Source organism: Cyanistes caeruleus, chromosome 9 (assembly GCF_971803275.1).
Source record: "Cyanistes caeruleus chromosome 9, bCyaCae1.hap1.1, whole genome shotgun sequence".
Classification (NCBI taxonomy): domain Eukaryota; kingdom Metazoa; phylum Chordata; class Aves; order Passeriformes; family Paridae; genus Cyanistes; species Cyanistes caeruleus.
In genome coordinates, this window is record NC_141709.1 from 26,034,621 (window position 1) to 26,060,030 (window position 25,410).

The 25,410-nt window shown below is 47.7% G+C and overlaps 1 protein-coding gene and 1 long non-coding RNA gene across 2 annotated transcripts in view; one reads left to right on the forward strand and one right to left on the reverse strand.

Moving 5' to 3' along the window:
* Positions 1 to 5,294: 5,294 nt before the first annotated feature.
* Positions 5,295 to 9,462, reverse strand: LOC111933099 (uncharacterized). Its single transcript, XR_002866518.2, has 2 exons — positions 9,163 to 9,462; positions 5,295 to 9,056 (listed from the first exon to the last, which is right to left on the reverse strand). It is a non-coding gene; the product is annotated as an uncharacterized LOC111933099 (long non-coding RNA).
* Positions 5,721 to 25,410, forward strand: part of RAD54L (RAD54 like) — a 57,098-nt gene continuing 37,408 nt past the window's right edge. The window contains exon 1 of the mRNA XM_023932484.2: positions 5,721 to 6,038. Within this exon, the coding sequence (XP_023788252.1) occupies positions 6,003 to 6,038 (36 nt within the window). The 5' untranslated portion in view covers positions 5,721 to 6,002. The remainder of the gene's footprint in view (positions 6,039 to 25,410) is intronic.

Sequence of the window (25,410 nt, forward strand, 5' to 3'; positions counted from 1 at the left end):
AGAATTGGAATGCCTTGTTCCCTGAATGTTTGGAGGCTGGATGAGTCCTCTTGGCTCAGAAAGGAATTTTTTCTGAGTTTTGATGTTACTGTGCCAAACAGCTCCAGTGCTGCTCTGAATGCATGGGTGTGTAAATCAGAGAGATGTGGGTAGATCTGGAAGATCTAGAGGAGCTGGAAGATGAATGAAGGGGTGGATGCATCAGTAGAAAGATGAATGTGCTGTAGACATACCCAAGTCTTTCAGTGTGTTACAGGGTCTCTTGCTCCACTTAAGAGTCTGTTGGCTGGGACCTTGTCTGAGACTCCAGAAGTAACAGGGGGAAAAGCTCCTGCCTGACTCCAGCGGGATTTGTTCAGTTACCATCGCTGTATCTCTGTATTTCTCCGTGTATATCCAAACCCTGCTGCCTGTAACAGGATCTGGCCAAGGGGAGGGTGTTCTGACCCAGAGCAGAGCACACATTCCTCCCCAAAGCACCTGCCTTTCTCTCAGGTCTATTTCTGTCCTCCAGTGTCCTTTTATCCCCACTTCCAGGGGATGCTCTGACTCTCTATTCTGCTCTTTTTTTTTTCCTTGGTGTTAAATAAGCATTTTACTTTAAAGTGAGAAGACAGGGGTGAACAGAAAGGTTAAACCAGTGACTGGCACCTAGTGAGAAGCCCATTCCCATCCACACTGGGGAGTTTATTATTTTGACAGTTGTTCCAGGTTGCTTCACTTCCTCACTCCCTTTGGGGAGCTGGCAATATTATTAGATTTGCATCTGGTTTGCAGATGATATTTCACATCTTCCCTCTGGTGCCTGTCTCATAAGGTTCTCCATAGCCCCCAGCTCGCAGTGTGACAGGAGGGACTGTGCACTGTGGGGTGCCACCCGACAGTCAGGGGGCTCAGGGTCACCAGCTCCAGGCCCTTTCTGCTGTTTGGGGTGTCTGACACGAGGAAAGAGAGGGCTTGATCCTAAGCACCATGCAGGAGCTTAGCTCTAGGCAGAGGATTCCAAAGGCTTTTGAGGAGACCTAGGCATCTCCTGGGATTTGTGTTTGAGTTTAGACCCCACTGCCAGCAGGTTTTTATTTGGGGGAGGGGAAACAGGACTTTTGGCAGTGTTTAGGTGATCTAGCTGTTAGGGAAGGCAAATTCTGGGAAACAGTCCTGTGGAGAGGCAGATGACAAATGACAGCATACAAGAAGTGCCAGGGTGTTCATGTTAGGGGCAGCTGGTGGCATGCTGGTTTCTGTGCATCATGGGGGCAAATTCATTCTAAAAGCATCTCCCTGGAGCTGACATCAGAGATGCTGGTGAGGCATGGACTGCTGACACCACATCTGTGCCCTGTCACCTGCCAGGAAATGAGATGACCTCACAGCCTGACTGGGGACACATCCCCAGGGAACAGCTGTTAGCCCTACCCTGCCTGCTCCTGAGGGTGAGGAAATCTCACCTCCACTCTGTGCCCATGCCAAGGTTCCAGCCACCCAGGGTGTGCTTCATGGCTCTGCAGCCTTTGTGGTGTGGCTTGTAGGCACAGAAAGATTCTCCTCCTGGTCACCAGGCTTTAACAGGGCTGGAGCTTTCCTCCTTTCTGTTCTCAGCTGTTCAGGCCACTCAGGCCAATGTGGAAATCACAATCTGTGCTCTCCTGTTCCCAGCTGACCACTTCACTAGAGGCTGCTGCAGCTGTGGAGCTGCAGCATTTTCAAGGCAGCCTCTCCCCCAGCGTCTCTTATTTGCACCCAGTGGAGTTTATTGCTCACAGGCTCTCAGCTCTGAGACTTTGCTCTGATTTTCCTCTCCACCACCCCCCACTGGGTGCTTTCTGGTCCCCCTCCAGCTCACTCTGTAATCAGATCAGCTCCCTGCAGGGAACCATGGAGGGACACTCGTTCTCAGTGTCTCACTGATTGGGTTTGTTTCAACACAGGCTGATTGTGAGGAGGTGTTCTCAGGGCTGTGTGGTAGCTCTGCCTTTGGAAAAGGAAACACCCTGCTACTTCAGCAGTTAATGATGGCCCTTTGCTGATGAGCCCTGGCTGAGCTTGGCGCAGAGGTTTTTTCTTTGGAAGGTTTTTATTCCAGGTGGTGTGGGTTGGTTTGGTTTTGATTTTTTGGGCGTGTATGTATTATGTGTTTTTCTATTCCTTATCCTGTCAAAGGCTGCAGGAGAAGCAAGAAAAGGGGCAAGCATCGACCTGCAGCCAAATATCTTAGCTTGACTTCCATGGTCAGATTCTTCTTTTAGCAGCTGTGACCCTGGGGATGACTTAGTGATTTCTTGTCTTGTAGCTTGCATTTTGATATGGCTTTTACCTGGATCAGAGTTGGTTACCTTCTTAACGATTCTGTTGCAGGTTTATTCAGAGCTCATCTGTTGTAAGAGGTTTCAATTACCCAACTGCATCTCTGGTCCTCTGCATTTCCTGTACCAGTCACACTCCCATCTGCCAGGCAGAGGCACCACGCAGTGATGACAGCAGTGCTATGAGCTCAAGCTCCAGCTGGGTAGAAGTTTCCTGGCAGGATGGTTGAGCTTGAGATCCCACCTCAAGGCTGGAAAATGTCTCGTGGTGTTGCCTGTGTCGGGCACATTCTTCCTGCACTGGAAACTTTTTGGTCTTGTAGAAACCTGTGGAAACTCAGTTTCCTACTTTTCCCAAAAGGAGGATGTGTTCATTAAAACAGACCCTGCCTCCTGCTCAATCTCCAGACAATTGCATTCCCCTCATGGGCTTTCCTGTTGTTTGAGCCAATAGAGTCCAGGCCTTCTCCCAGTGAGCTCAGTCTCCTTTCTGCTGTTTCTATAGCAACGTCTTATCCTAAAGGAGCCTGAAATCCCTTTGTAAACACAGCTTGAGGATATGCCCACAAACCTGCAGGAGGGAGGATGGCAGGTGCCCCAGAGCCCACAGGGGCACCCAAGAGGAAGTCAAGTGTCATCTTCTGCCACTCTGGTTTTGCAGGCAGATTGGAAAGATTTATTTCTGCCAGCCCAGGTGGTGCTTTAATAACTCTGCTGCTGCTCTGCACTCAGAGGAAAAGGGTTAGGAGGAGGCCTGTGGTGCTGAAAGCAGCTGTGGCTCTGGGCTACCAGAGGACCTTCATGGCTCACAGTCCCTGGTCTCCTCCTGGCAGCCCTCCATGTAAGGAAGCCTTGGTCCAGCATTCCTGGACAGCAAAGAAGATATTCCTTTGAATTTTAATAGGGGTAGCCCACATGTGATATGAGCAGGGCCCAGCCTGCTTTGCCTGGGAGATTGTGAATCCGAGCACAATGTGCCACTGGAATGGAAACAGCGTTAGCAAATTCAAATATGGTCCTATATTTGTGATGGACCATAAATCCTTGTTGCTCCCCTGCATAAATCCAGCATGGATCACAATTCCTCTGAACACAGCTTTGCTGGTGCTCCCAAGCTCCCCAGTGATCCTGAATCTGAAGTGCTGAAATGCTGAATGCACTTGCTCATACTGTTACTGTTTTAATGTGTCTGTGATGGCACAGAAAGGCACCAAGGTTGGTGGCAGTAGAAACAGCAGATCAGACAGGTCTGTCCTCAGGGATACAGAGATTCATCTTGCCTTTGGCCATGGTGGGATCCTTGAGTTCCTAAATGGCCTTATGGATTTTAGCTGCTGTTTTTCTACCCTTGCCTGTGGATTCTTGTCCTGAAATTTTCTAGAGGAAATTTCATGGCTCAGAGAGAACGCAGTCCCATCTCCTGCCTGGGATAGACAAAGGAGCAGTGTAAATTCCTCATGAGTGATCTGAAAGAAAGTTTTCTGGTCTCCCATCACCACTAAGACCAGTAAGCAGTGGATGGACACCCACAATGTGTTTCCAGAATGGGCTTCACGAGGCAGTACAGAGCAACCAATTTTCCCCAGCATGCAGCATTCTGAGCCATCTGGAAGCTGAAATCAGTGTTTGATGATGAAAATGTCACATCTATAGAGGTGTCAAATTCTGCTGTCCCCAGGCAGGCATGGCTGACCACATGTGGGTAAATTGATGAGATCCTTTCAGAGCCACCTCAGAAGAGGTACCCGGCCTCTTCTCAACAACTTTGCCCTCAAAGTCCTCAAACACTGGCTGTGCTTGACTTTGGTGTGCCAATGATACATCCTTCTGAGGGTGTGTTTCTGCCTGTGCCCAGCTCTGTCACACCACCAGTTGTGTGAATGATTCTGAGGAAGTCGTGGTTTAGCACTTAATCAATTCCATTAAAAGGAGCTGAGGAGTTGGGTAGCAGAGGAACACAGAATAACTGTGGTGTCAAAACACAAAACAATTGGCATGAAATTATGCTGATTATTCATGTATTAATTGGGAAAAAAGCTCTGGAGGAGGCTCTGATTGCTAATTCCCCTCCTGAGACTGGCACAGGAAGGTGTCTTGGAGCAAAATCCACACCCTGGGAAGCCCTCCCTCAGCCTAAGAGGAGGAACATTAATAGTACAAACCCACAGAACTTGTCCTGGGGTTAGTGTGACTGTTTAGACAGGGTGAGGTGGCAGTGTCTTATCACATGCTTTTTTCCCCACTTCCCTTCCCAGGGGTAAATCTGTGGAAACAAGAGGAAACAAGAAGCTGTCTTGTTGACACCTGGGCATCAGCCCAGACACTGTCACCATCTGTTCAGCCCTGGAATGGGGTTGGGAATCTTTGCAGATGGAGGATGAGAACTGATGGTTAGACATAAACCAGGAGCTGTCACCTCTGCAGGTGAAAAGATCGTCCTCATGCTAGACTGAAGCATCAGCCCTTGCCAGGCAGCCCTCGCTGCAGGGAGCCTTGTTTGTTCATAAGATCTCTGCCAGCTGTGAGGTGCTGGAAGGGGAGCAAGGTGGAGAAGACACGGTTGTTGCTGGGAGACAGGGAAAATGACAACGGTAAAAGTCACTTCCCTGCTTTGCTGGTTTTGTTGTGGTTTTTCCCCCCCTCACAGACTTGCGACTCTGTACCTGTGAAGAGCAGACTCTGAAAGCCAAAACACAGGAGAGAGGGTGGTGTGAAAATGCTGACCTTAAAGATGCAGGGAGTGTGTTTGTTTCGGTGACTTCATTTATTTTGCTGCTTTACTCCAAGGGCGTGCTGCTGTGCAGTTTAAACCTGGGCCAGAAATTCAGCTCAGCTTTAAGTCCTTGGTGTAGATTGACCTTTAGTTCTCATTCCTTTTTCTTTTTCTTTACAGCTGCTTTTTGCCAGTCCAAACAGCCTGGTGCTGAGACCTGCTTCACCCCAGAGGTGATTTAGGCCCTTGGGGTTTCTCACGGTAAGGAAGTTGGTCACCCCTTGAACAGTGTTATTTGTGTACAACACTCAGCAATTTGGTGTGGGTCAGGGATTAAACTGCTGGGCAGGGGGAAATGGTTCCTTCCTGCCACCACTGAGGGGAGAGGAGAACTTCAGTCATGGCAGCAACAACTGAGATTTTACCAGAGAAAGGGCAGTTGTGGAGGCCTTAATCTGCCTCGCTCAGACATCAGGGCAACCTTGCTTTCAACCAGCAGCATGTAAAGCAGCAAGAGCAATGCCCCTCTGCCTACCAAAACAGATTATTTGCCTCAGTAATGAAGGAAGAAAATATGAGCAAAACCAAACTGCTCCAGACCTGCTGTTTAGCCTGTGCACATGAGCTGCTAAACAGAGTGAGCAGCCCGGTCACAGCTGTGTGGGAGTGGGCTCAAGTGATAGACCAAGACATGTGAGCTCCAGAAAATGGATGGAGTGCTCTCCCTGCTCCTCAGGGAGTGTGAGGAGTGAGGACTCTTGGCTGAATTGTGCCTGTGGCTTGGACTGACTTCAGTTTTCCATGGGAAACCCTGCCTTCCTTGCCAGTCTGGCTGCTTGCCTGGGTCTGTGCCTGGGTGATGGATGGTGGCTTGGATGTCACCCAGGCAACAAAACCTTGGTGCTGTGCTCCTGGGCACGTGGCATTGCCTGTTGTTGTGAGTGGAGACTCAGATTTCCTGCTCTTCCCCACGGCTCTTGAAAGACATGGGCAGCTCTGACCTCTCTGGAGGAGTATGGAAGGTATGGAGGGATGAAATGGAAAGGTTTTGAGAGCCAGTGCCCAAACACTGACTGGGAAGCGTGGTGTTAGCAGCAGGGCTGTTGTGGGGGTTGCAGGAATGATATAGGGATATATGAATAGGGATGGCTGATTGCTCAAACCAGGTCTGGCTGCCTTGAGAGGAGTCCTGTGCAGCTGCTGAGCTTGGGTTGGGGTGTCCAGTTATCCCAGTTCAGCCTGCCCAGCCTGGAGGGCCTGAAAACCCCTTGGGACTCTCTCTGGGACATGGGATTTGTCAGTGCCCGTATCAAACCAAGGCTCGGGGAACTGCCTGCTGGCAGTGCTGTGACAGGACAAATGGGAACAAAGAGCTCAGGCCCAGCCTCCTCTGGGTCCTGTATCTTGGTGCTGGCTCCATCCTGGATCAGGGAACCAACAAGGGCTTTGAAAAGCCCACACCCTGTCTTTCTGTGTTTCTCTGGGGTTTAAAAGGTAACAGGTGGGGATTGCATGCTTTCTCAGGGTGCTCTCTGGTTTCTGCTAAGGGGCTGATCTGTCCCCACAGGCTGTCCTGCTGGGTGCTCACTGTGGCTCTGCCTGTCCCTCTGTCTGTCCCAGTGGCACGTGCACAGACTGAGGCTTCTGGCAGCCCCCACCCTTTGAGCCCTGTGGGTTGAAATTAGCTGACCGATTAAGGAGTCACCAGGGTGGGCTGACACACTGATGGGTACACGTGGTGTTCTGTTGCCTTTCTTCAGAAAACCAGGTTAATAACAGTAATAAAGCCTTCAGCTTTGTTGCTCTGGTGAGGTTTCAGCGTGCTGTCATGCTCTGATGGTAAAACACTTCAATCCAAGTGAGCAGAAGGTGATGGCCCTGTGGAGAGACATATGTTCCTGCACTATTATTTTTATTGCTCTTAATAGCAGTGTTTTTAAAAGCCCTCCATTTCCTGATCACACCTTTAAGTGCCAAAAGCCGGTCTCCATGGAGGTGGAAGGCAGGAGGAGAGACCTGGAGGAGGCAGGCACAGTCTCTCAGGCAGTGGCTGTTTAAGCTCCGTGACTGTGGGCAGAGCAGGATGTGCTGTGGAGATCTCAGTGTTCCCAAGAAGCCACTTGCTTTGTGCTTCACCCTCCTTGGCTGCTCTGAGCAGGGTGTGCTGTGGGAGCCCTGCCATGCCTGACACCCCATCTGTGTCCAAGCTGCCTGGAAGAGCACTGGGCTCTCAGCAGGTCAGCCATGGCCCATCTGGACTGATTCGCAGGCAGAAGCAGCACCTGGGCTGGTTTCTTTGCCGTCCTCCCCAGAGCCATCACTGGCACCTGTCTCTTGAAGCACCAAGCTCTTGGGAGCCAGCTTTAGCTCAGCTGGCATCACAGATTAGGAGGAGGAGAGGGCGCATCCGAGCCCTGCTGCCCACAGCTCCCAATCAAAGCAGGAATGGAGTGTGCAGCCCCCACAGCAGTCTGATGGAGTTGGATGCCTCTAAAACTGTATCTTTTGCTGAGAGTTGACAAATTTCCCCCTGTCAGGGGTGACCAAATGATTTTAACTGAACCAGGGGCTGGGGTCCCTTGCTGTAGTGTCACTCCAGCACTCACTGATACACAGGATGGGCTGTCACCTTGGTAGGGTGGAAATCTGCTCTGTGCTCAGAAATCCTCAGAAGCTGCTACATCAGAGATATTTGGAGAGATCAGAAGGAATCTGTAATGCCAGTTCTGAGACTTTTGGCATGCCAACGTCCACTTCTAAGAATTAGAAAAAAATGTCCCCCTGAGATGGCAGTGAGAAGTGCACCTGGCCCTGGGCTGGTGATGAATTGCAAATCACTGGTGTTTTGTAACAGGGCAGCTTCTTGCTCTTCTCTACACCCTCAGGAGGAGATATCTCTCCTGCAGATCAAAATAAAATAGACTGAAGTAACAGTCCCTGTCCACCCAGGGAACCCTGCAAATTGCTCTGCCATTTCCCTGGGAGAACAAAGGGATACACGTGTATTTGCTCCCCATTTCCAAGGAAAATGTGATGCAGTGAGGTTTGGAGGCAGAGAGATGGAGTTCAGAAGACACCTGCCTGTGTGGGTGGAAGCACTGACAACCAGGAAACCTCCAGTCTAATAGAAAATGCTACCTGATGGATGCATTAATGACAAGGAAATCTGGGGTATCAGTGCCTGACAATCAAATGTGTGAGTGTGTATGGATAGAGGCTGCTGAGCAGAGTCTTGATCCAGCAGCTCCTGTGTGCAGGTGAAAGCAGGATCTGCAAGGGAGTTTAAAGCTAAGCCATGCCTAAGTGATGGTTTGAGCTGAACTGACTGTCCTAAATGGGGGAAATGGTCCAATAAATTCAGGATACTTCCTTTTAGAATCATTTGTAGAGGGACCCCTGCCCAAGCTACCTGAGCCCAAAATGCAGCATGATCTATGTGACCTTTCCAGCCTTCGTGGCCCACAGCCAGGGCATTTCACTCTCTTTTTTCCTGCTTGCCAATGCAAAATGTTCATCTTTTGCTCTGCAAAATGCTCGGAGCACCAGCAGGAAGAAAGAAACCAGTTTTGTCTGAATGGAGCGAGGAGGGAAGGGAGAAATGAAAGGACATGTCCCTGGCAGTCTGTGAGCTGGGTTGGTTTCAGTGATCAAAGGTGACATTAGAGCAGTGCTGGGAGAGGAGCTGCTTTAAATAAGTGGGTTTCATCTTAATTGCATCTTTCTAAGGCCAGTGTAGCTGTTGTGCAATGAAACCTTTCTGAGCCAGAGCCTGATTGAGAGGATGGAACAAAGGAAGAAAGAGAAAGGGAAGAGCAAGGCTGTGTCCCCATCGTTTGGTGAGGAGGGCTGGAGGAGGCTGAGGTTTGCCAGAGCACAGTGGTGTGTGTTTCTGTGGCACGCTGCCGTGCTGGGGTCTTGGTTTTGAGATCTCCCTGGGGACAGCTGTCAGGATGACAGACCCAAAAAGAAGAGCAGTAGTTTCTTCAGGAAGTCTCCAGAGACTGCAGGTAGCCCAGGGGGATTTCGGTCCCATGTCACAGCTGTGAAGGAGGTGGGATGAAATCAACAGTGACTCTTCTGCCTGCCCAGGGCCTGGCTCTTGGAGCTGCCACATCCATAGGAACATGGGAAGGAGTTTGAACCAACCTCTGCTGGTACCTCCAGGACTGAGGGTCCCTGCTACCTCCACCTGAGTGGTCAGGTCTCTCAGCATCCAAAATTCCCTGTGTGAGAGCCAGAGGCACGGCTCTGTGGTTGTGCCTCTCTGATCAATCCAGAGCCTGAAGGAGGCTCACAGCTGCTGGGATGAGATTTGCTTGCCAGATTCCAGCTGTGTCCTGGAGAGCCCTTCCCCATCTGGGAGCAAAACCAAGTGGGGACAACAACAAAGCTGAGCATCTTTGACACCCCTGAATGACAGAGCTGGCCATACACCATGGGGCTGGTGTTTTATCAGCTGAAGCCAAGCAACACTAATGAGCAGCTGATTAGTATAATCACAGCTTCACCTGTTCATCAGGAATGGAGAACTTCCTAATCAGCTACAGGAGAGGCCCTGAGAGGGGTCCAAGGTCAAAGAATTTGAAAAATAACTCAGCAGGCAGAAAGGGGACACTGGTCTTTGCAGGAGCTGGACACAGCTCCATTTCTTTTTTTTTTTGCTGTTGTTTATTTAGGTACCCTTTAGTTTTGGTAGATTTGAGAGCATTTGGTCAGAGAGTGCCTCTGCTTCTCTGTAACACCTTGGTCTGAGGTCACATCCAGAGGGTGCTGGTCAATGGCTCAGAGTCATGATGGACATCAGTGACAAGTGATGTCCCTCAGGGGATGGTGTAATTTAACATCTTCTGTAAGGACACAGATGAAGGGACTGAGCGCACCCTCAGCAAGTTTGCAGGTGACACACCTGAAGGATGGGATGCCATCCACAGGGACCATGGAAATCCCATGAGGTTTAACAAGACCAAGTGTAGAGTGCTGCATGTGGGTTGGGGCAATCCCTGGTATAAATCCAGGCTGGGGGATGAGGGGATTGAGAGCAGCCCTGCTGAGAAGGACTTGAGGGTGTTGATGGATCAGAACCTCTCCTATGAGGAAAGGCTGAGAGAATTGGGATTGTTCAGCCTGGAGAAGGGAAGGCTTCAGGGTGGCCTAATTGCAGCCTTCCAGTACCTGAAGGAATCCTACAAGGAAGCTGGACAGGGACTATTTACAAGGAGTGACAGGACAAGGGGGAATGGCTTCAGACTTCAGAGAGCAGGTTTAGATTAGATATTAAGAAGTTTTTTACTGTGAGGGTGGTGAGGTACTGGAACAGGTTTCCCAGAGAAGTTGGGGATTCCCCATCCCTGGAAGTGTTCAAAGCTGCACTGGATGGGGCTCTGAGCAACCTGCTCAAGTGGCAAGTGTTTCTGTCCATGGCATGGGAGTTTGAACTGGATGATTCTTAAAGTCCCTTCCAACCCAAAACATTCAATGATTCTATGATTTTTGCTCAAGATGTGTCTGTACTCAGAAATGGGTAATGCTTTGCTTTATGCTATGCCTAATGCTAATGCTGCAGGAATGCAACTGTCCCAGGGAGCAGCACCACATTTCACATCACTGAGAAGTGCTCAAGAATTGCCTTTGGGTTCAAGCCACAGCACAGACTGTGCAGTCTCTCTGTGCCTCAGTTTCCCCACTGGATTTGATTGTTCCTAGAAGTTGCTCAGTAAGTGTCCCTTCAGCTGAAACCACCAGAGCTTCCACTCCTTGTAGCTGGTGCCCTGGGGGGAAACACTAAACTGTGAGGCCCCTAAGCTCTGCTCTGGGTCTTTTGTGCCAAAGCTCAGCTGGAAGGGAAGGGCTGAGCCTTCTTCCCTAAGAGAAGCTTCCGATGCCTTCATCCTCACACACAACCATCTGCTTTGCCTTCTGTTTTTACCTGCCTTTGGCTTTCAAGCCCACTTCTCCTGTGCTCTCCTGCTCCTGAGCCCTGCACTGTGCCTGCTGCCAGCCTGGCTGTGCCACCACAGGAGGACAGGGACGGTTGCATAAGCCACTCTCTGTCCTCCAGCCCGCTCCTGCATCGGCATTCATGCTGCACAGCCCCTATTATTGGGCTTGCAAATGACACTAATTTCCCTTCCCAAGCCCTCCCTATAATTTAGCAGCAATGTCCTGTACTCAGATATTATTAGCTGTGCCTTACGTGAACAGTTGCCCTCTTTCTGTTGGTGGGGGGAGATAATGAGTTTGATAGGGATGGCAGACCCGCACCAAGAGCCTTTGTCTTTATTTTTTAATTGACCTGGCTGGCTGGGTTGGAATGGCGTTACACAGGCTCTGCTTCAGCCAGTCTCATTCCTCCTCAGCTGTCACCACCAGCTCAGAGGGGATCCCCAGACCTCTGCACTACAGGAGCAGGATGTCTCACAAAGCAGCCAGTGAAGGCAGTGGACAGAGGGCTTTCTAAGCTCCAGGTAGCTGTGATCTATTTCAAGTCCCTTCGCTCCTTGAGAGGCTCAAAGCCACACAGCTCTTTTGTTATACCCCATTCCTTTAAGATTTCATTGTGCTGGGCTGAATACAAGGTGACCTTGAACCTTAGGCACACCACATATACACCTGAGCATGTTTTGTTAAGAGAAGAGAAAAGAAGGAATTGTGAAAAGATGAGCTGCAGATACACTGACCTGCCCCAAGCCAGGGCCATCCATGCTGTGAGTAGCTCAGCCCACGCTGTGCAGCCTTCCTGGCCTTTCCTGCCCATGCCTCCTCTCCAGCCAGTGCATCCTTTCCAGTCCAGTCCAGGATGCTACACAGGGAATTTCTGGTGGCTCCACAACCATGTAATAATTCATAGCCTGGCCTCCAGTTCCTCCTGCTCCTCCAGCATAGACCAGATATATTTGAACAGACAAATGCAGTGTCCCCACCATCCAAGTGACACTTTGTCCTTGCCCCAGCAAGAAATAAGGTGGCCATGACAGGTTTCTACTCCAGCAGTGTGGTCACTAGGATGCTTCTCTAGTTATTGTCAAGGAAAACAGCCTCCAACCAGCAGGCAGGAGGAAGCAGGATTGTCTTCAGCAGGTGCCCAGGTGAGGGGTCTGTATCCCAGGCTGCTGCAGTACTCTTCCATCTGCTTCTGAGCACACGTGGAGACCATATAATCATAGAATATCCTGAACTGAAAGGAACCCACAAGGATCACTGAAGTCCAACTGCTCGCCCTGCATTTCATGACATTCCTGTGTTTTGAGGTTCTCCTGCCTTAGTTCACTGGCCATGGGCAAACTGCTGCTGTGGACAATGGCAAGACTCAAGCCCTGGGGACCCAGGGAAGGAGTAGCCCAGGAGCAGATCAGGGAAGGAGAGCAGCCAGGAGAGAGAGGAAAGCAGTGAGGTGCTGGATGGGTTTCTTGGTTATGAACTGAACGCTCCTTGGAACTCAGCTTTGTTTCCCCAGACACTGGAAAGAGCACATTTTCCTTCCTCCCGTGCAATCACCAGGAATCTTATGCCAGTGATAGATGAGGAATTGATGCTCCAGCTTTGTTAATTTTCTGTGCATGCTTGTGCTGAGCAGTGCCATGAGTTTGTGAAAAGGATTTGCATCTGGCTAAGTAAATATATTAGAGATTCAGTCTATAGAGGAAGACTTAGAAGATCATTTTCTGTTGACCCCTCTCCTTCTGATTACCAGCCCTCCCTCAAGCAGATGCTCAGCTCTGCAGCAGGGATCACAGATGCTGGCTTCTTCTCAGCTCAGTTTCTGCAAGAATATAATATTCCTGCCGATAATTAAAGATAAAATCCAGGGCTTTGCTACAGGCTATCTCTGCTGGTAACCCAGGATCTTAATCTGAAGCTTAGTGAAGGTTTTGCTAATTTTAAACCAGGAAGGGCTATTGGGCTGGGCTCAATGGAGGGAGGGAGAAAGCCCAGACAGACTGAGTCGGATCAGCTTGTGCTGTCATTTCTTCTGGCTTTGATTCAGTTCTCCTGGGAAGACACCCAGCTGGGCCCTGCTCCTTCTCCATGTCACCTGAGGTTGCTCCACCAGCTGGCTTCAAAGCTTCAATGCTGGCAGAGATCTCTTTGAAATATTCTGTGTTCACCTGAGAATATAAAAAATAAAAGGAAGAGGAGGAAGAAAGCCGGGAGAAGAAAAGCTCTGCGGGCTTTTGGAAATGTGTGATGGATGTGCCCCCTGCCAGCTGCGTGCTGGATCAGCTGTGTAAATCCTGGGGGCTTTGAGAAGATCCACCCACCTGTTCTTGAAAGGATTCAGGTTGGGAAGAGAGAGCAGAGTGGGTGGAGAGGGCAGCACCAAGCACTGGTGTCACCAGAGCCCTTCCAGGACCTGCCAGTTGCTGGTGGCACTCGGCTGGCAGGAAGGGACCGAGATGGTTTGGCTACAGGGAGGCAGGCAAGGAGCAGGACTGCACGGAGGAGATGCTGATGCCAGGAGCTGCTGTGGGGAGTTTCCGTGCACTATCACAGCTGTTGATCTCTAGTGTCTGGCTAAAGGGATGTGGTGGTGATGACAACTCCTCTTTCCCGGCCAAGATCCTTCTTGGGGGGGGTGGATTAGCAGTGGTTTCTCTTCCTCTTGGCATATTAAGAAACCTCCCAAACAAAGGAGTGAGTGAATGGAGGAGGTGAGCTCATGTTGGTGTTCATCACCACTCCTATCAGAGACACTCTGCAATTGTGTGGTCTTTGTAGGAGACAATGAGGTGATCTTTGTCAGTGCTGAAATCAGCTGGGTCTATCTCTTGTGCAGGAGAAAAACCGGGCAAACCCTCCTGTCTCTCCTGCTGGCCAGCAAAAGCAATTTACACATTGATTGTGTGGTGTCCTGAGAAGCATCTCTGCTCCTGATACCTCCCTGGTGCTGCCAATGGCTGTCCCCCTCCCTTGGCAGCAGGGTTTTATTTTTCCCTGTTAACCTCTATTTTCCCAGCAGCACTGTGATACTGATGCCTCTTATCTCCTGGGGGAAGAGGTGGAAATGCCTTATCTGAAAGTTTTGGAACTTGGTTTTGGTCAGGTGATCTCTCAGGATGTTTTCTCCCCTTGCTTTCTTCAGTGCACTCATACAAAGATCCTTCCCCCGTTCCCCAAATGACCAATAATTAACCATTAAAAGCAATAATCTGAAGACATGACATTTTTCAGCAGCTATAAATAGGTTTTAACATAGCTTCAACTATTTATACCAGTCTGGCCTTTTGTGTCTGGAGTGGGACAAAAAAAACATTAACAACAAAACAAACAAAAACCCAGAAACACACACAAAAAACCTCCAAAACCCAAACAAACCCAAATCCAAACCAAAACCAAAAAAAGAAGAAAAAATAAAAACAAAACAAAGCAAACAAAAAACCAACAAGATTACAAATACCACTTTGTCTCTTTCCTTCAATTGGAGGAAAGTAACTCCTCTCAAGGCCACCTGCCCCAGAACACTCAGAGCTGTACATGAATCTTGCAGGTTGTCTCCTGATCCTCTGGTCCTAACATCTAAATATATGGGCAGTGAACAGGAGAGGCCAGCAGCATCAGACCATAGGGATGGTGTGTATGGAAAGGAACTGCTGTGCTGGTTCCCCAGCCCTGACATCCCACGAGCCTGCCAAGATTTCCTGCAATCTGGCAGCAGATCATGCCCAGGAATATTGCTAATGAAACAGCTTCTACAAGTGTGGAAAGTTGGGAGATGCTGCACATTCCCTGGGGGGGGTGTCTGGGCTTCTGGAGATTACAGAAGCTGTGAGGAGAAGGTCCTGAAAGTGTAGGGCTTCTTCTGAAGCTTGGTCATGGGCTTGGAACTGGATCTCAGCCCCACTCCATGGTCCTGGAGAGTTGCACAGGTTTGCAAAGCACTCTTGTGACCTCTCCTGTTACTGCAAGGAGTTATTAGGAAAGGACAAAAGAGAGCAGGGAATGCCTCTGAGCCACTGTACAAATTCATGAGCGAGAATCTTGAAGATTTGGCTTCCTCCTCACGCCCCAAAGTCCTCAGGTCCAAAGGCATGTCAGGACTGGGAGAGGCAGCAAGGATGGCCACCAGTGTGTGAGGTGTCTGGGCAAAGGACAGAGGGGGCAGGACTGTTTAGTCTTGGAGCAGAAACATGCTTTAACCTTTTCTCTTTCTTTTTTTGATCTTTTCTCTTTCCTGATGCTACTAATATGAAAGCAAATGTGCCTTGATTGAGCAAAATGAGGAGGAAATGGAAAACGCATAGCACAGGGGTGATGATAGGACATGTCCCTTTTGATCTCTCTCTGGGAACTGATTTTCCCAACCTTGCCACACACCAAGCTCCTCCAGAGAGGCAGGAGATGGTCCCTGCAGCAGTTGGACCAGGAGCTCTCAGTGCCACGTACACAGCCTCCGAGGGATCTCTGAGTTTGCTCCACCTGGGAGGTGCTGCCTGCTCCCTGAGCCTGCAGCTGGAATGTTTCAGGCAATGGAGGCCAATTACCTTACACGTGGAGCAATTTGGGAGTGATTTCACGCTCCTTGGGCATACCAAAGCCGTGCCTGGAGAACCCGAGCTCTTGGAGCAGGGATGCTGAACATCAAACAGGACTTGAAGTTTCCAGCGTTTAATTTCCCATTTAGCCAAGGCAATTAAAAGCATCACCATGTAAAGTGGTGGGTTTTCTCCTGCATTTTTATTTGCCTGTGTCCTTAAAGAGAGTGGCTCAGAAGCACTGATCTATCCTACTGCAGCAGGAACAAGCCTGTCTGTTTGCCCCTGAAAAGGACATCTGAATGTCTGCTACATATTTACATGGCCCTGGAAGCCTGGACTCTAAGAGGATGCCCTAATCCACCTGAAGAACCACAGTGCAGGCACATCTCCATGTGAGATGGCTCTTCTGCTGCTGGCATGGCCAGCAAGGCAGCACGGGAAAGAGGCTGAAAATTAATTTTGAGAACAGGGCTGCTGATTGGGGTCAGAAGGTGGAGCAAGACTGTTCTTGGAGATCCCAAGTGAAAGGAAGAGAGCAATGGATGCAATTTGTGGCCAGTGAAATTCCAATCAGACATTAGATTAGGAGAGAAATTCACCCTTGGGATGGTCAAACATTTGGGACAGGGATCCAGGAAGGAGGTGAGCCTTAGTCCTTAGAGATATTCAAGCCCTGACTGGACAGAGCTGTCCCTAGCTCTAGAGGTGTGCTGACTGGCCACCTTTGAGCTTTGCTGTCTGGGTGATAGATCTGTAGGAATCAACTTCTCTCTAAAAAAAAAGAGCAGCACTGATGAGTGTAAAACTGGTGAGAGTCACCTGAATGGGATGGTGAAGGTGTCCCTGAAAGCAGCACAGGAATAAGCCAGCCCTCCAGCAGTGGGAAGAGTGCTCCCAGGGCAGGCCATCCCTGCAGCTGGCTGTTCCCTGGTCACTGGCTGTTCCTCTGGGCACACTCCGGTATTTCCTCTCAGTGCTGGCTCTTGGAGGACTTTGCAGTGCATTTCCTTCCATCCAGTTATCTCTGGGAGCTCTGAAGGGTGGTGGCAGAGGTGGCTGTATCGGTTCATTTGTTCTCCAGTGGCTGATGGGTTTTTAACCAAGTAATTAAGGATTGTTTTCAGTTGTACCTGAGGATCAACCAGTGAGGCAGAGATAAGGTAATGGCATCACAGCAGGTCCTCCACTGTTATTTCTGGCTATGAATTAATCACAGACACTGAGGCCCTGTGAGTAAGTGCACTGATCATTTGCTACAACAATAAGAAATTCAACCAGTTATGCTCTTTTCCTCTCTAGAAATACTTTGGAAACTGCTGACTTAATGAGCATGGGTCCAGGCTCTTCCCAGAACACTAATAGCATCCATTAAAAAAATATAAAAATCCAGCCCTTTATTTTGTGGCTGCTGAAAAGCCTTTTGCTGTTAACTGCCCATGTCTGGGGTCTGCTGAGGGAGACTGAACTCTCCAGTTCACAGAAGGATCCAAGCTGTTCCCTCAGAGAGACTGGGAAAGATTAAAAGCAGCTGAAAGCAAAGCATGCTGGCTTGATGAATGGCATTTGGATGCTATCATGTTGTGGCTGCTGGCATTGTCTTCCTAGAGAGCTGTAGCATGAGCCTCCTAAAAACCAGCGCTTGAGGAGCCACAGGGTGAGCTGAGGATCCCACCTTGCCTTTCTAATTGGGGTTTTAGAGCTTTGCAGTGATGAGATGAAATCCCAAATTGAGAAAGGTGGTCAGATGTCCCCAAAAGACTCAGAGAAAAAAAGAAAAATTGAGCAAAGTTGATTATTATGTTTTGAAGCCATGCATGTGCTTTTTGAACCTTTGAAATTCATTGTGTGGGGTGAGGAAAAGGGGTGAACTCAAGATTGGTTATTCCTTTATCCAGAGCAGGACAAGCCTGTACCTTGGGGGCTTTAATACAAAATATTGTTTATTTAATCATCCTGCCACTGCCCACAGGGATGGTGTCCCTGGCAGGAGTGCTGTGGGGCTGGGATGCTGTGAATGTGTATCAGGCCAGGATTTGTCACTCCAGCTCTTTGGAAAAGCAGCACCACTGGTTCTGAGCAAACAGCCCGATGTGCATCCCAACAGGAATGACTCCAGCATGTGCTCAGGACCTCATGCCATCCCTGCCACACCCTGGAAAGGTGGCACAGCTGTGAGTGACAACAGGGACAGTCTGTCTGGACCAGAATCATCTCCAGATGGCTGCTGTCACATGTGTATATGCTCACGTGGCTTCCAAGCAATAGGAGTGATTAAATGCAACTGGAAAAGCCACATTTAACAGTGTGTTTACCTCATCCCTCAGGAGGTACTTGAGAAAAAAGTTCATGCTGTTAAGGGATGTTTTGGGCAAGATTTTTCCCTTGTGATCCACTCAAAACAAGGAACAAATTCAGAAAGTCAAAGTTAAGTTCTGTGCAGACGCTCTAGCCCTTACTGGAATTATCAAATTCCAGATTTTAAGGCTCTGGCCTTTACTATGGACTTGATAAAGCAGGGCTAACAATCTGTGGTCTGTGTATTTACACTGCAAACACTTCCACATCTAGATTACCTCCTAGCTTGTCCAGCTGGGAATTGTTGGGCTAATTTTCTGATGGAAACTGGGCACATGCTGTTTTGTAGCAAACAGTGAAGAGAATTCCCATATGTCCCTAATGACTGGAATAGGCAGGATTATTCACTCAGGTTTCCCACCCAAACAAACAGAGGAAACAGCTGTCACAACTAAAATACCTTTCAAGAGCTGAAAAAAACTTTCTATGCATGGGCTGGGCTGGAAAGCTGAACATTGACTTTTGTTACACTACCAAACTACTTAACCCTCAGCATGGGTCAAATAATATATTTCTTTTAGATATTCCAATATATTTTATTCTATTTTTTGATAGTTAAACTTTATTTGAACTTTAATTTTATAAATTAAATTAAGTTAAAAAGATGAATATTTTTTTTAAAAGTATGAAACTGGATTTTTTTTTTAAATTTCTATAGCCATATAAAGAAAGAATGTGCAATGAATCAGAGTGCTTTTTTGGTTTGGTTTTTTTTTGTTTTTTGGTTTTGTGTTTTTGTGTTGGTTTTTTGTTTTTTTTTTTTGTTTTTTTGTGGGTTTTTGTTGTTGTTTGGATTTTTTTGTTTGCTTGTTTTTTTCAGACAAAATAGCTGCCTTTGGCAGGGTTTGGCAAACATTTGGCAGGGTGATCCATCTTTGGCCCATTTCTCCCACCTCTAGATGGATCCTCACTACAGCAGCTCATGGAATTAAGGAGAAAGAAGATGGGTCCAATTACAGTAGAATTCACTTACTTGCTGGTAAACACCCATTACTGAAAGGAAATTATTTCCTACACTTCACCAGAACTTTAACTGGATGTTGAAAAATCTGCCTTATTTACTAGACAGCACAACCCAGGAAATTCCTTCACATTCAGGTGGCAAATATTTAAATACTGCTTTCAGCAGCAAACAGCCCCTGGGCCAGAAAGGACTTGCTTGGTTTATTTATCTGTTAGTAGTTTTCTTTTATTGAACATAGCTGTTCAGAGAAAAAAAGGAGAAAACACAGCAATAGCAAAGAGGGAGCTGCCCAGACATCCCAAGAGAATCCAGACTTAGAAACCTTCTCTTATCACCAAGCAGGAGGGATTCAGATGAGAAACACAGAAATTACTGCTTAGTTCTTTTGCTTGAGCTTAGTGTCTGTTCTCCAGAGATGCACAAAGATGTTTGAATTAGAAATAGGTCAAATTAAAAGTAAAAAATAAGAATTTTCCTGGCCAATCCAAGATAAGAAAAATACCAAATAACAGCATTTTCTCATGTAGTATTTGTATATACAAAATGGTGGGAGAGAAACCTCAACAATCTTCAGTAGCACAAAGAAATGGCAATTAGTAAATATATCATGCTTCTCACATCAAAAAATAAAGGGTGCCAGTGAGAATCAGAGGATTTGAGACAAGCAAAAAATATATACTTTTCCCCACACTGAGTTATTTAGTGATGAATGTTATTGCTCCAGGCAAAAATGTAATAGACCCAAAACCAGCCTGAAGTTTTCATGGGAGAAGCACCAGGGCCTGTTAATAGCTCTGTGTCAATGTCCACTTCAGGAGTCCATCAGTCATAACTTGCCTTAAAGAAGGAAGAAATTCCAAGGAAAAATCACTCCAAACTTGAGTTTTCTTAATTTTAAACTACCCCCTGCTAGAATTCCCTACCAGGGCAGGATCACATGGACTTCTGGTAGTGTTTTTTGGTTTATGCTTTTCATTGGCAGTGACTTAATTCCTACCCATGACAGCTTTTTCTTCCACTAGACTGAAATTTCTCACCAGCATGTGGCCAATGCTAGGAGGAACAGCTCACCCCACCTTTGGAAGCCCAGGCCCCCAGGAATCAATTTTGACTTAGAAACCATAAACACTGAGCTGAGTTCTTCCTGGTGACCAAACCAAGTTTTGCTCAAAGCCTGTGCTCAAACGTTTTTCTGTCCTGACAAGACCAAGGAACTTGGATTTTCTTGCTCCTAAATGCCACCTTGGAACCAGCCTGGCTCCTCTCTGGCTTGAGCAAGTTATCCAGCTCCCACATGGAGGCACCCAGAGATACTGAGGCCATTCTCCTTGAGTTTGCTCTTCCCATTTATCTCCCCCCTGCTAAAGATATGCTCCCTGTGTCTTATTTGCATTTGTCTGCCTTCATCTCCCAGCCACTGGCTCTTGTTCTGGCTTTCTCTGATAGATTAAAAAGCTCTCTAGAAACTGGTGTTTTCTTCTGCTGACGGCACTTAGGCGCTGTAATCAAATCACCTCTTGACCTCCTTTCTGATAAGCTAAATAGACTCTTTCAAGGTCTTGTTGAAATTTTTTCTGTTGCTCTCAGATTATTTGCAAGCACTCTCCTGCAGCACTCAGCCTGTACGCAGCACTCCCAGCCTCCTTCCAGGATGGGGAGGTGGAATATGGATTTTTTTTAAAGAAATGGGAAAAATTATGGCATAGCTGAGGCTTTGGCTTGGGGTCTGACTTTTCTACAAGGGCATCTACCTGCCCACAGCCTACCTGATTCCCATGGTGTGCTCCTCCTTTATCCACACGTGCCCAAATTCCTCCTTCATAAAATGACTTCTCCTATTTAGGGTACAAATGATCTCATCACATGTCAGCCCCGATTCCCAGGCAGGAATCCTTCTCTTCACCTGGAGCACCCAGCACCCACGGAACAGACCAGCCAAAGTGTTTCTTGTGGACTTGGGACAGAACTGTGCCCCAACACATCTGGTGCTTACTGCTCCTCTCTCCCTGTGCCAGAGCACATCTTCCTCTTTTCTCCTGCACCCTTTACTGCTTCACCCTCTTTACAGGCCTGCTTCTCCCCAGGACACAACAGCAGCATCCTCACCCTGCACATGTCCCTTGCAGAGCTGTCCCCCTCCCTCAGTGCCCTTCTTTTGCCGCAGGATGACCAAGCATCTTCTCTGCGGTACTATAAGAACTACAGGATATGGAAGATCCTGCTTTTTGCAGCCAGATGTTGTCAGCCTGTAGTTAGAGATCCTCCAGTGCTCCCACAGCCTCTGCATTTGCTCATCGATGAAGCCACAAGCTCCAGATTTGAAGCCCTTCCTAAGTGTGTCAGACTTGGAATGACTCCACCAGCTTTTCCCACCGCTCAGAGGCATTCAAAAGATATTTAATTAAACCCACATCAGATTGCTGTTAGCAAGCTTTCTCCAATTAGCAAGGTGGAGAGGACTACATGTCATGGGGGGAAATGAGCAGACATGAAATGGTTTTGTTGTCTATGCCTTCCTCAGTGTCAGATTAATTGGCACTTTTCTTCCAATTTGAGGCAGAGCTCTGGGTGCACACGGGTCACAGCATTGCAGAGCAATCCCATCCCATTTTGTAGCTTCCTCTCTCTCTCAGTATGATTGAATATTTCCTTAGGCACTTGAATCATGTTGTGCTCTGTCTGGCAGAGGAAAAAAAACAGAAGGAAAATTAGTGGCACTCAGACTGGTCCTAGGCAGGCTTCTTTCAGGATCTCCACTCTCCTCTTCCTTACCCATCTGTGTGCAAGTGTGTTGGCTTTTTGTGGTGTTTGAACACATACCCCAAACCACAACTGGTTAAAATCAACCTCAAATGGACTTGCAGTCGCTCAGGCTCGCTCTGTATGAAACAAGTTGCGTTAGTCAGATGGTGATCCATGCTGACTGAGAATCTGCCTCTGTGTTTGTCTCTTTAAACTTGCAAGGATCAGCTGCAAGCAGAGCTGCTCCTTCAAAAGCAGTAACAAGAGACTTGCCTAGCAGAGGTACTCTCTCTGTGACCCCCTGGACCTGCTGGCTCTCAGGAGGTGTGTGTGACACTCACTTAACTTCTTCCCATGCACTGTCTCAGCCTGGTACTGTGTCCCAGTTGGAGCTGAGTTTGCATCCTTGGAAATCCTTACAGGGGTGTCCCAAGGGTGTTGACAATCAGTTCCACTTTTCCTCCCACAGTCTCAGTCCCAACAACACAACAAATTCTCTTCTATCAAATCAGGGCACCAGGCTTTGTTTATTATTTGGAAATTGCAAACCAGACCTACCTCGATGTGCAAGCCCACGATGGGGACATGCTGCTATGACAACAACATGAGGCTGAATCATCCAGACAGACAAGACACACATAATTGTGTGATCACCTGTTCCTGCTTGTTCAAAGGAAATTTTATTAGTGCTGCTGAAGGTACATTAGTGAACAAAGCATAAAACATCCACACATCAGCTGGGGCTCAGCTAATCAATGTAAGCATGGCCTGAGCCTGGTGCCTCACTGTTTCTGCCACTCAGCATTTCACAGGATTCAGGATAGAATTTATAGAAACCTGCGTCTACATGTGAGGGATCAAGAAAAACTCAGTTTCTACTAATATGAAACATTTATACCTTTTGTGTTTTGTTGAGAACATTGGAGTTTTGGCTGTAGGATATTTGTGGTCAGGGGAGGGACAATCTGGATCCAGGACAATGGTTAGAGAATGGACATGACTGAAGAAAAGCATGACTCTTTTTAACATTAAAAATCCCAAACCAACAATAATTAAGAATGGTAGGTGGGAGAGAAAAGATGGTTTGTTGTACTGCAGCCAAGGAGGAATATGCAGGGTCATCATTCACTCAGCCATACATAGAAATCTGAATGTGCTGTGCAGGTGCATCAGCCACATCATCCATTTCCAACTGCTGAGAGCACAGTTCCACTTGTTTCCTTGCTCCCTTGATCCTCCTAACATGAGGGTGACAAAATTACAACTCCAATCATGGGACTGCTTTGTATGTCCTTTTTTAGCCATATAACCCCTGGGCAGCATAAAAATGGCTTAATGTCAGTTCCAGAATACCCCAGAATGGGGGTGTCTGGTGCCCCTTTTAATGCTCTATCTTTTCCAGATCTGTTGGTGGTTTTGCTTCCTGAAGTCTTTCATACCTTAATCTTGCCCACCCAGAAGACTCCAGCAGGTATAAAGACCTGCTCAAGTGAAAAAGAAAAAAAAAAAGGCCATTGTGTTTATTAATCACACTCTTTTTGAAATGGTGGTCAAAACATTCATAAGGAACTTTTTTTTGCAAGGTTTTTGTCAAGATTTCAACACACAGCAACAAAAAACCCCAATTTCAATATGGTATTTACAGCATTTGAAGATTTTCTACCAGGAGAATCAATGGCATTTTTACATGACTTGGAGAATTTTCTTCCAGTGCTTTGTTCTGATAGTGCCCAAATAAATATCAGTCAAATTTCCCCAGAAGCTGACAGGGGGCATTGTTGGCAGCAGCAATAAGACCCGAGATGTGGATATTTCCTCTGTAGATAATGCACATGCATGAGTGTCTCACTGAGAACATTTCCATCTGCTCCATGGTGAGTGGAAAATGTGGGTATTCCACAAGAGCCATGCTGAGACCACTCAATCAACCACTAATAAAACCAGCCCCGGAGTAATCTGAAAACAAGAGGCTCAGATGCACAGACATGAAACATTGCTGGATGTGCTACAAACCAGGGCCACTCCAGTGACAGAGCATATTTTGAAGAGCAGCATCTCTCCCACCTGCCCCTGCATGTGGCACCAATGCTTAGCCAGGTGCAAGGAGGCACTGTTTGAAAGTCACCTTCAAAAGGCATTGAGGAAGGAAAAAGTGCCAGGAGGGAGAATAGTGAAGCATAATAACAGATTTGCAGACAAAAACAAGATCTCTGTGTTGAACAGAGAGTGAAATGCACTGAAAACTGTCTGGAGGGCCATTCCAGGGGGTGGTCATCATCAGCACAAGGTCTGGTTGGAGTCCAGTAGGTAACAATGTGTCCCAGGGCTCAGTACTGGACCCAATCCTGTTCAACATCTTCATTACCAGTGTGGACGATGGCATGAGAGTGTATCCCCAGTGAGTTTGCTGATCATACAAGACCAGCAGGAGTCATACCCCCAATATACCCTGATACAACCGAGGGTTGAGCTGAGAGGGACTTTGACATGCTGGAGAAATAGGCTGACAGGAACCTCATGAGGTTCAGCAAGAGTAAAAAGTCCTGTGCCTGAGGAACTGCCCCAGGCACCACCAGTACGCTCTGGTGGTTCAGCACTGGTACAGGCTGCCCAGAGGAGAGTCTCCATCCTTGGAGATATTCAAAAGTTGACTGGACATGGTCCTGGGCAAACAGCTTCAGCTGGCCCTGCCTGAGCCATGCAGACAAGCTGACCTTCAGTCCCTGTCAGTCTCAACCATTCTGCAACTGTGTCATTCTGAGGAGGTCTTAAAGGGAAGGTCAAACAAACACATGTTCAGACTCGCTTAGGAGGATGGAATAGCCTTGTAAAGGCTCCCCCAGTCCTGCCTGGGCTCTGGCTGTGGTTGAGAGGATCTTCACACAAGGTCTACACCAGCTGGCAGTGTCTCTGACTGCCACTGGACCAGCTGCATTTGCTCAGTGACACTGTGCTGTTAATAGGAATCTTCAAGAACAGATGGTGCTAGAAGATTTTTGCTTAAGAATGGGGGAAATCTTGACTGCTTTGTTAATATTTAAACTGAAAGCTTTGGAAAGAGCTGGGAAAAAAAAAAAAAAGAAACAGTTCCACACTCTTTCTGATTTTGAGTTTTCTTCTGCAACTCCATCTCCAGTCAGAAGATTGTAATGTTGCTGCACAGCTACAGAAGAAGAGGGGCACTGGTGGCATGGCTTTCACCTCTTTCCATGTTCTTGGTGCTACAGGTTTGAGTTAGAGAGACAAATTCTCAAGCAGAAATCTCAAAAAAATAGACATAAAGAAGCAATCCTATGACCTTGCACTGCTTAGAAATATGGGAATGCCTTTTGATGGCATCTTCTTGCCACAGGTAAGGCAACCTTGTGCATTAGCCCTTCAGCTCACTTTTCTTCCACAGCTTGGCAGATGGATTTGGAAAGGTGTGAATAAGCTGTAGAGAATAGATGTCCCTCAGATCTCTGCCTTGGACCCTTCTCCTGTCAAACAAAATGCAGGAGATGGACACAGTGTGAAGTGAGGGGCTGGCTGTCATTCTGCTATGTCATGTCATCAGTCATGATGTCCCCACCAGCCTATCTTGGGGAAGATGGGATCCTTTTCCCTGTCTCAATGAACAGAGCCAGGGGAACACACACACATACAGCAGAGAACAGAAATAACCTAACCTGGCAGAAAGCAGGCAGGCTGTCACACCTCCAAGGGGAAAACTGATACAGCCTCTTGCTTCTGTTTCAAAATCTATTTCAAGCTGGTTCCACAAAAGAAATGGCATAAAAGGCATTAGATCTGGCAAGAGAGGCTGCTATTCCCAGGATGATATATGGGAGATGAGTACAATTACCTGCATGCCTAAAGCTG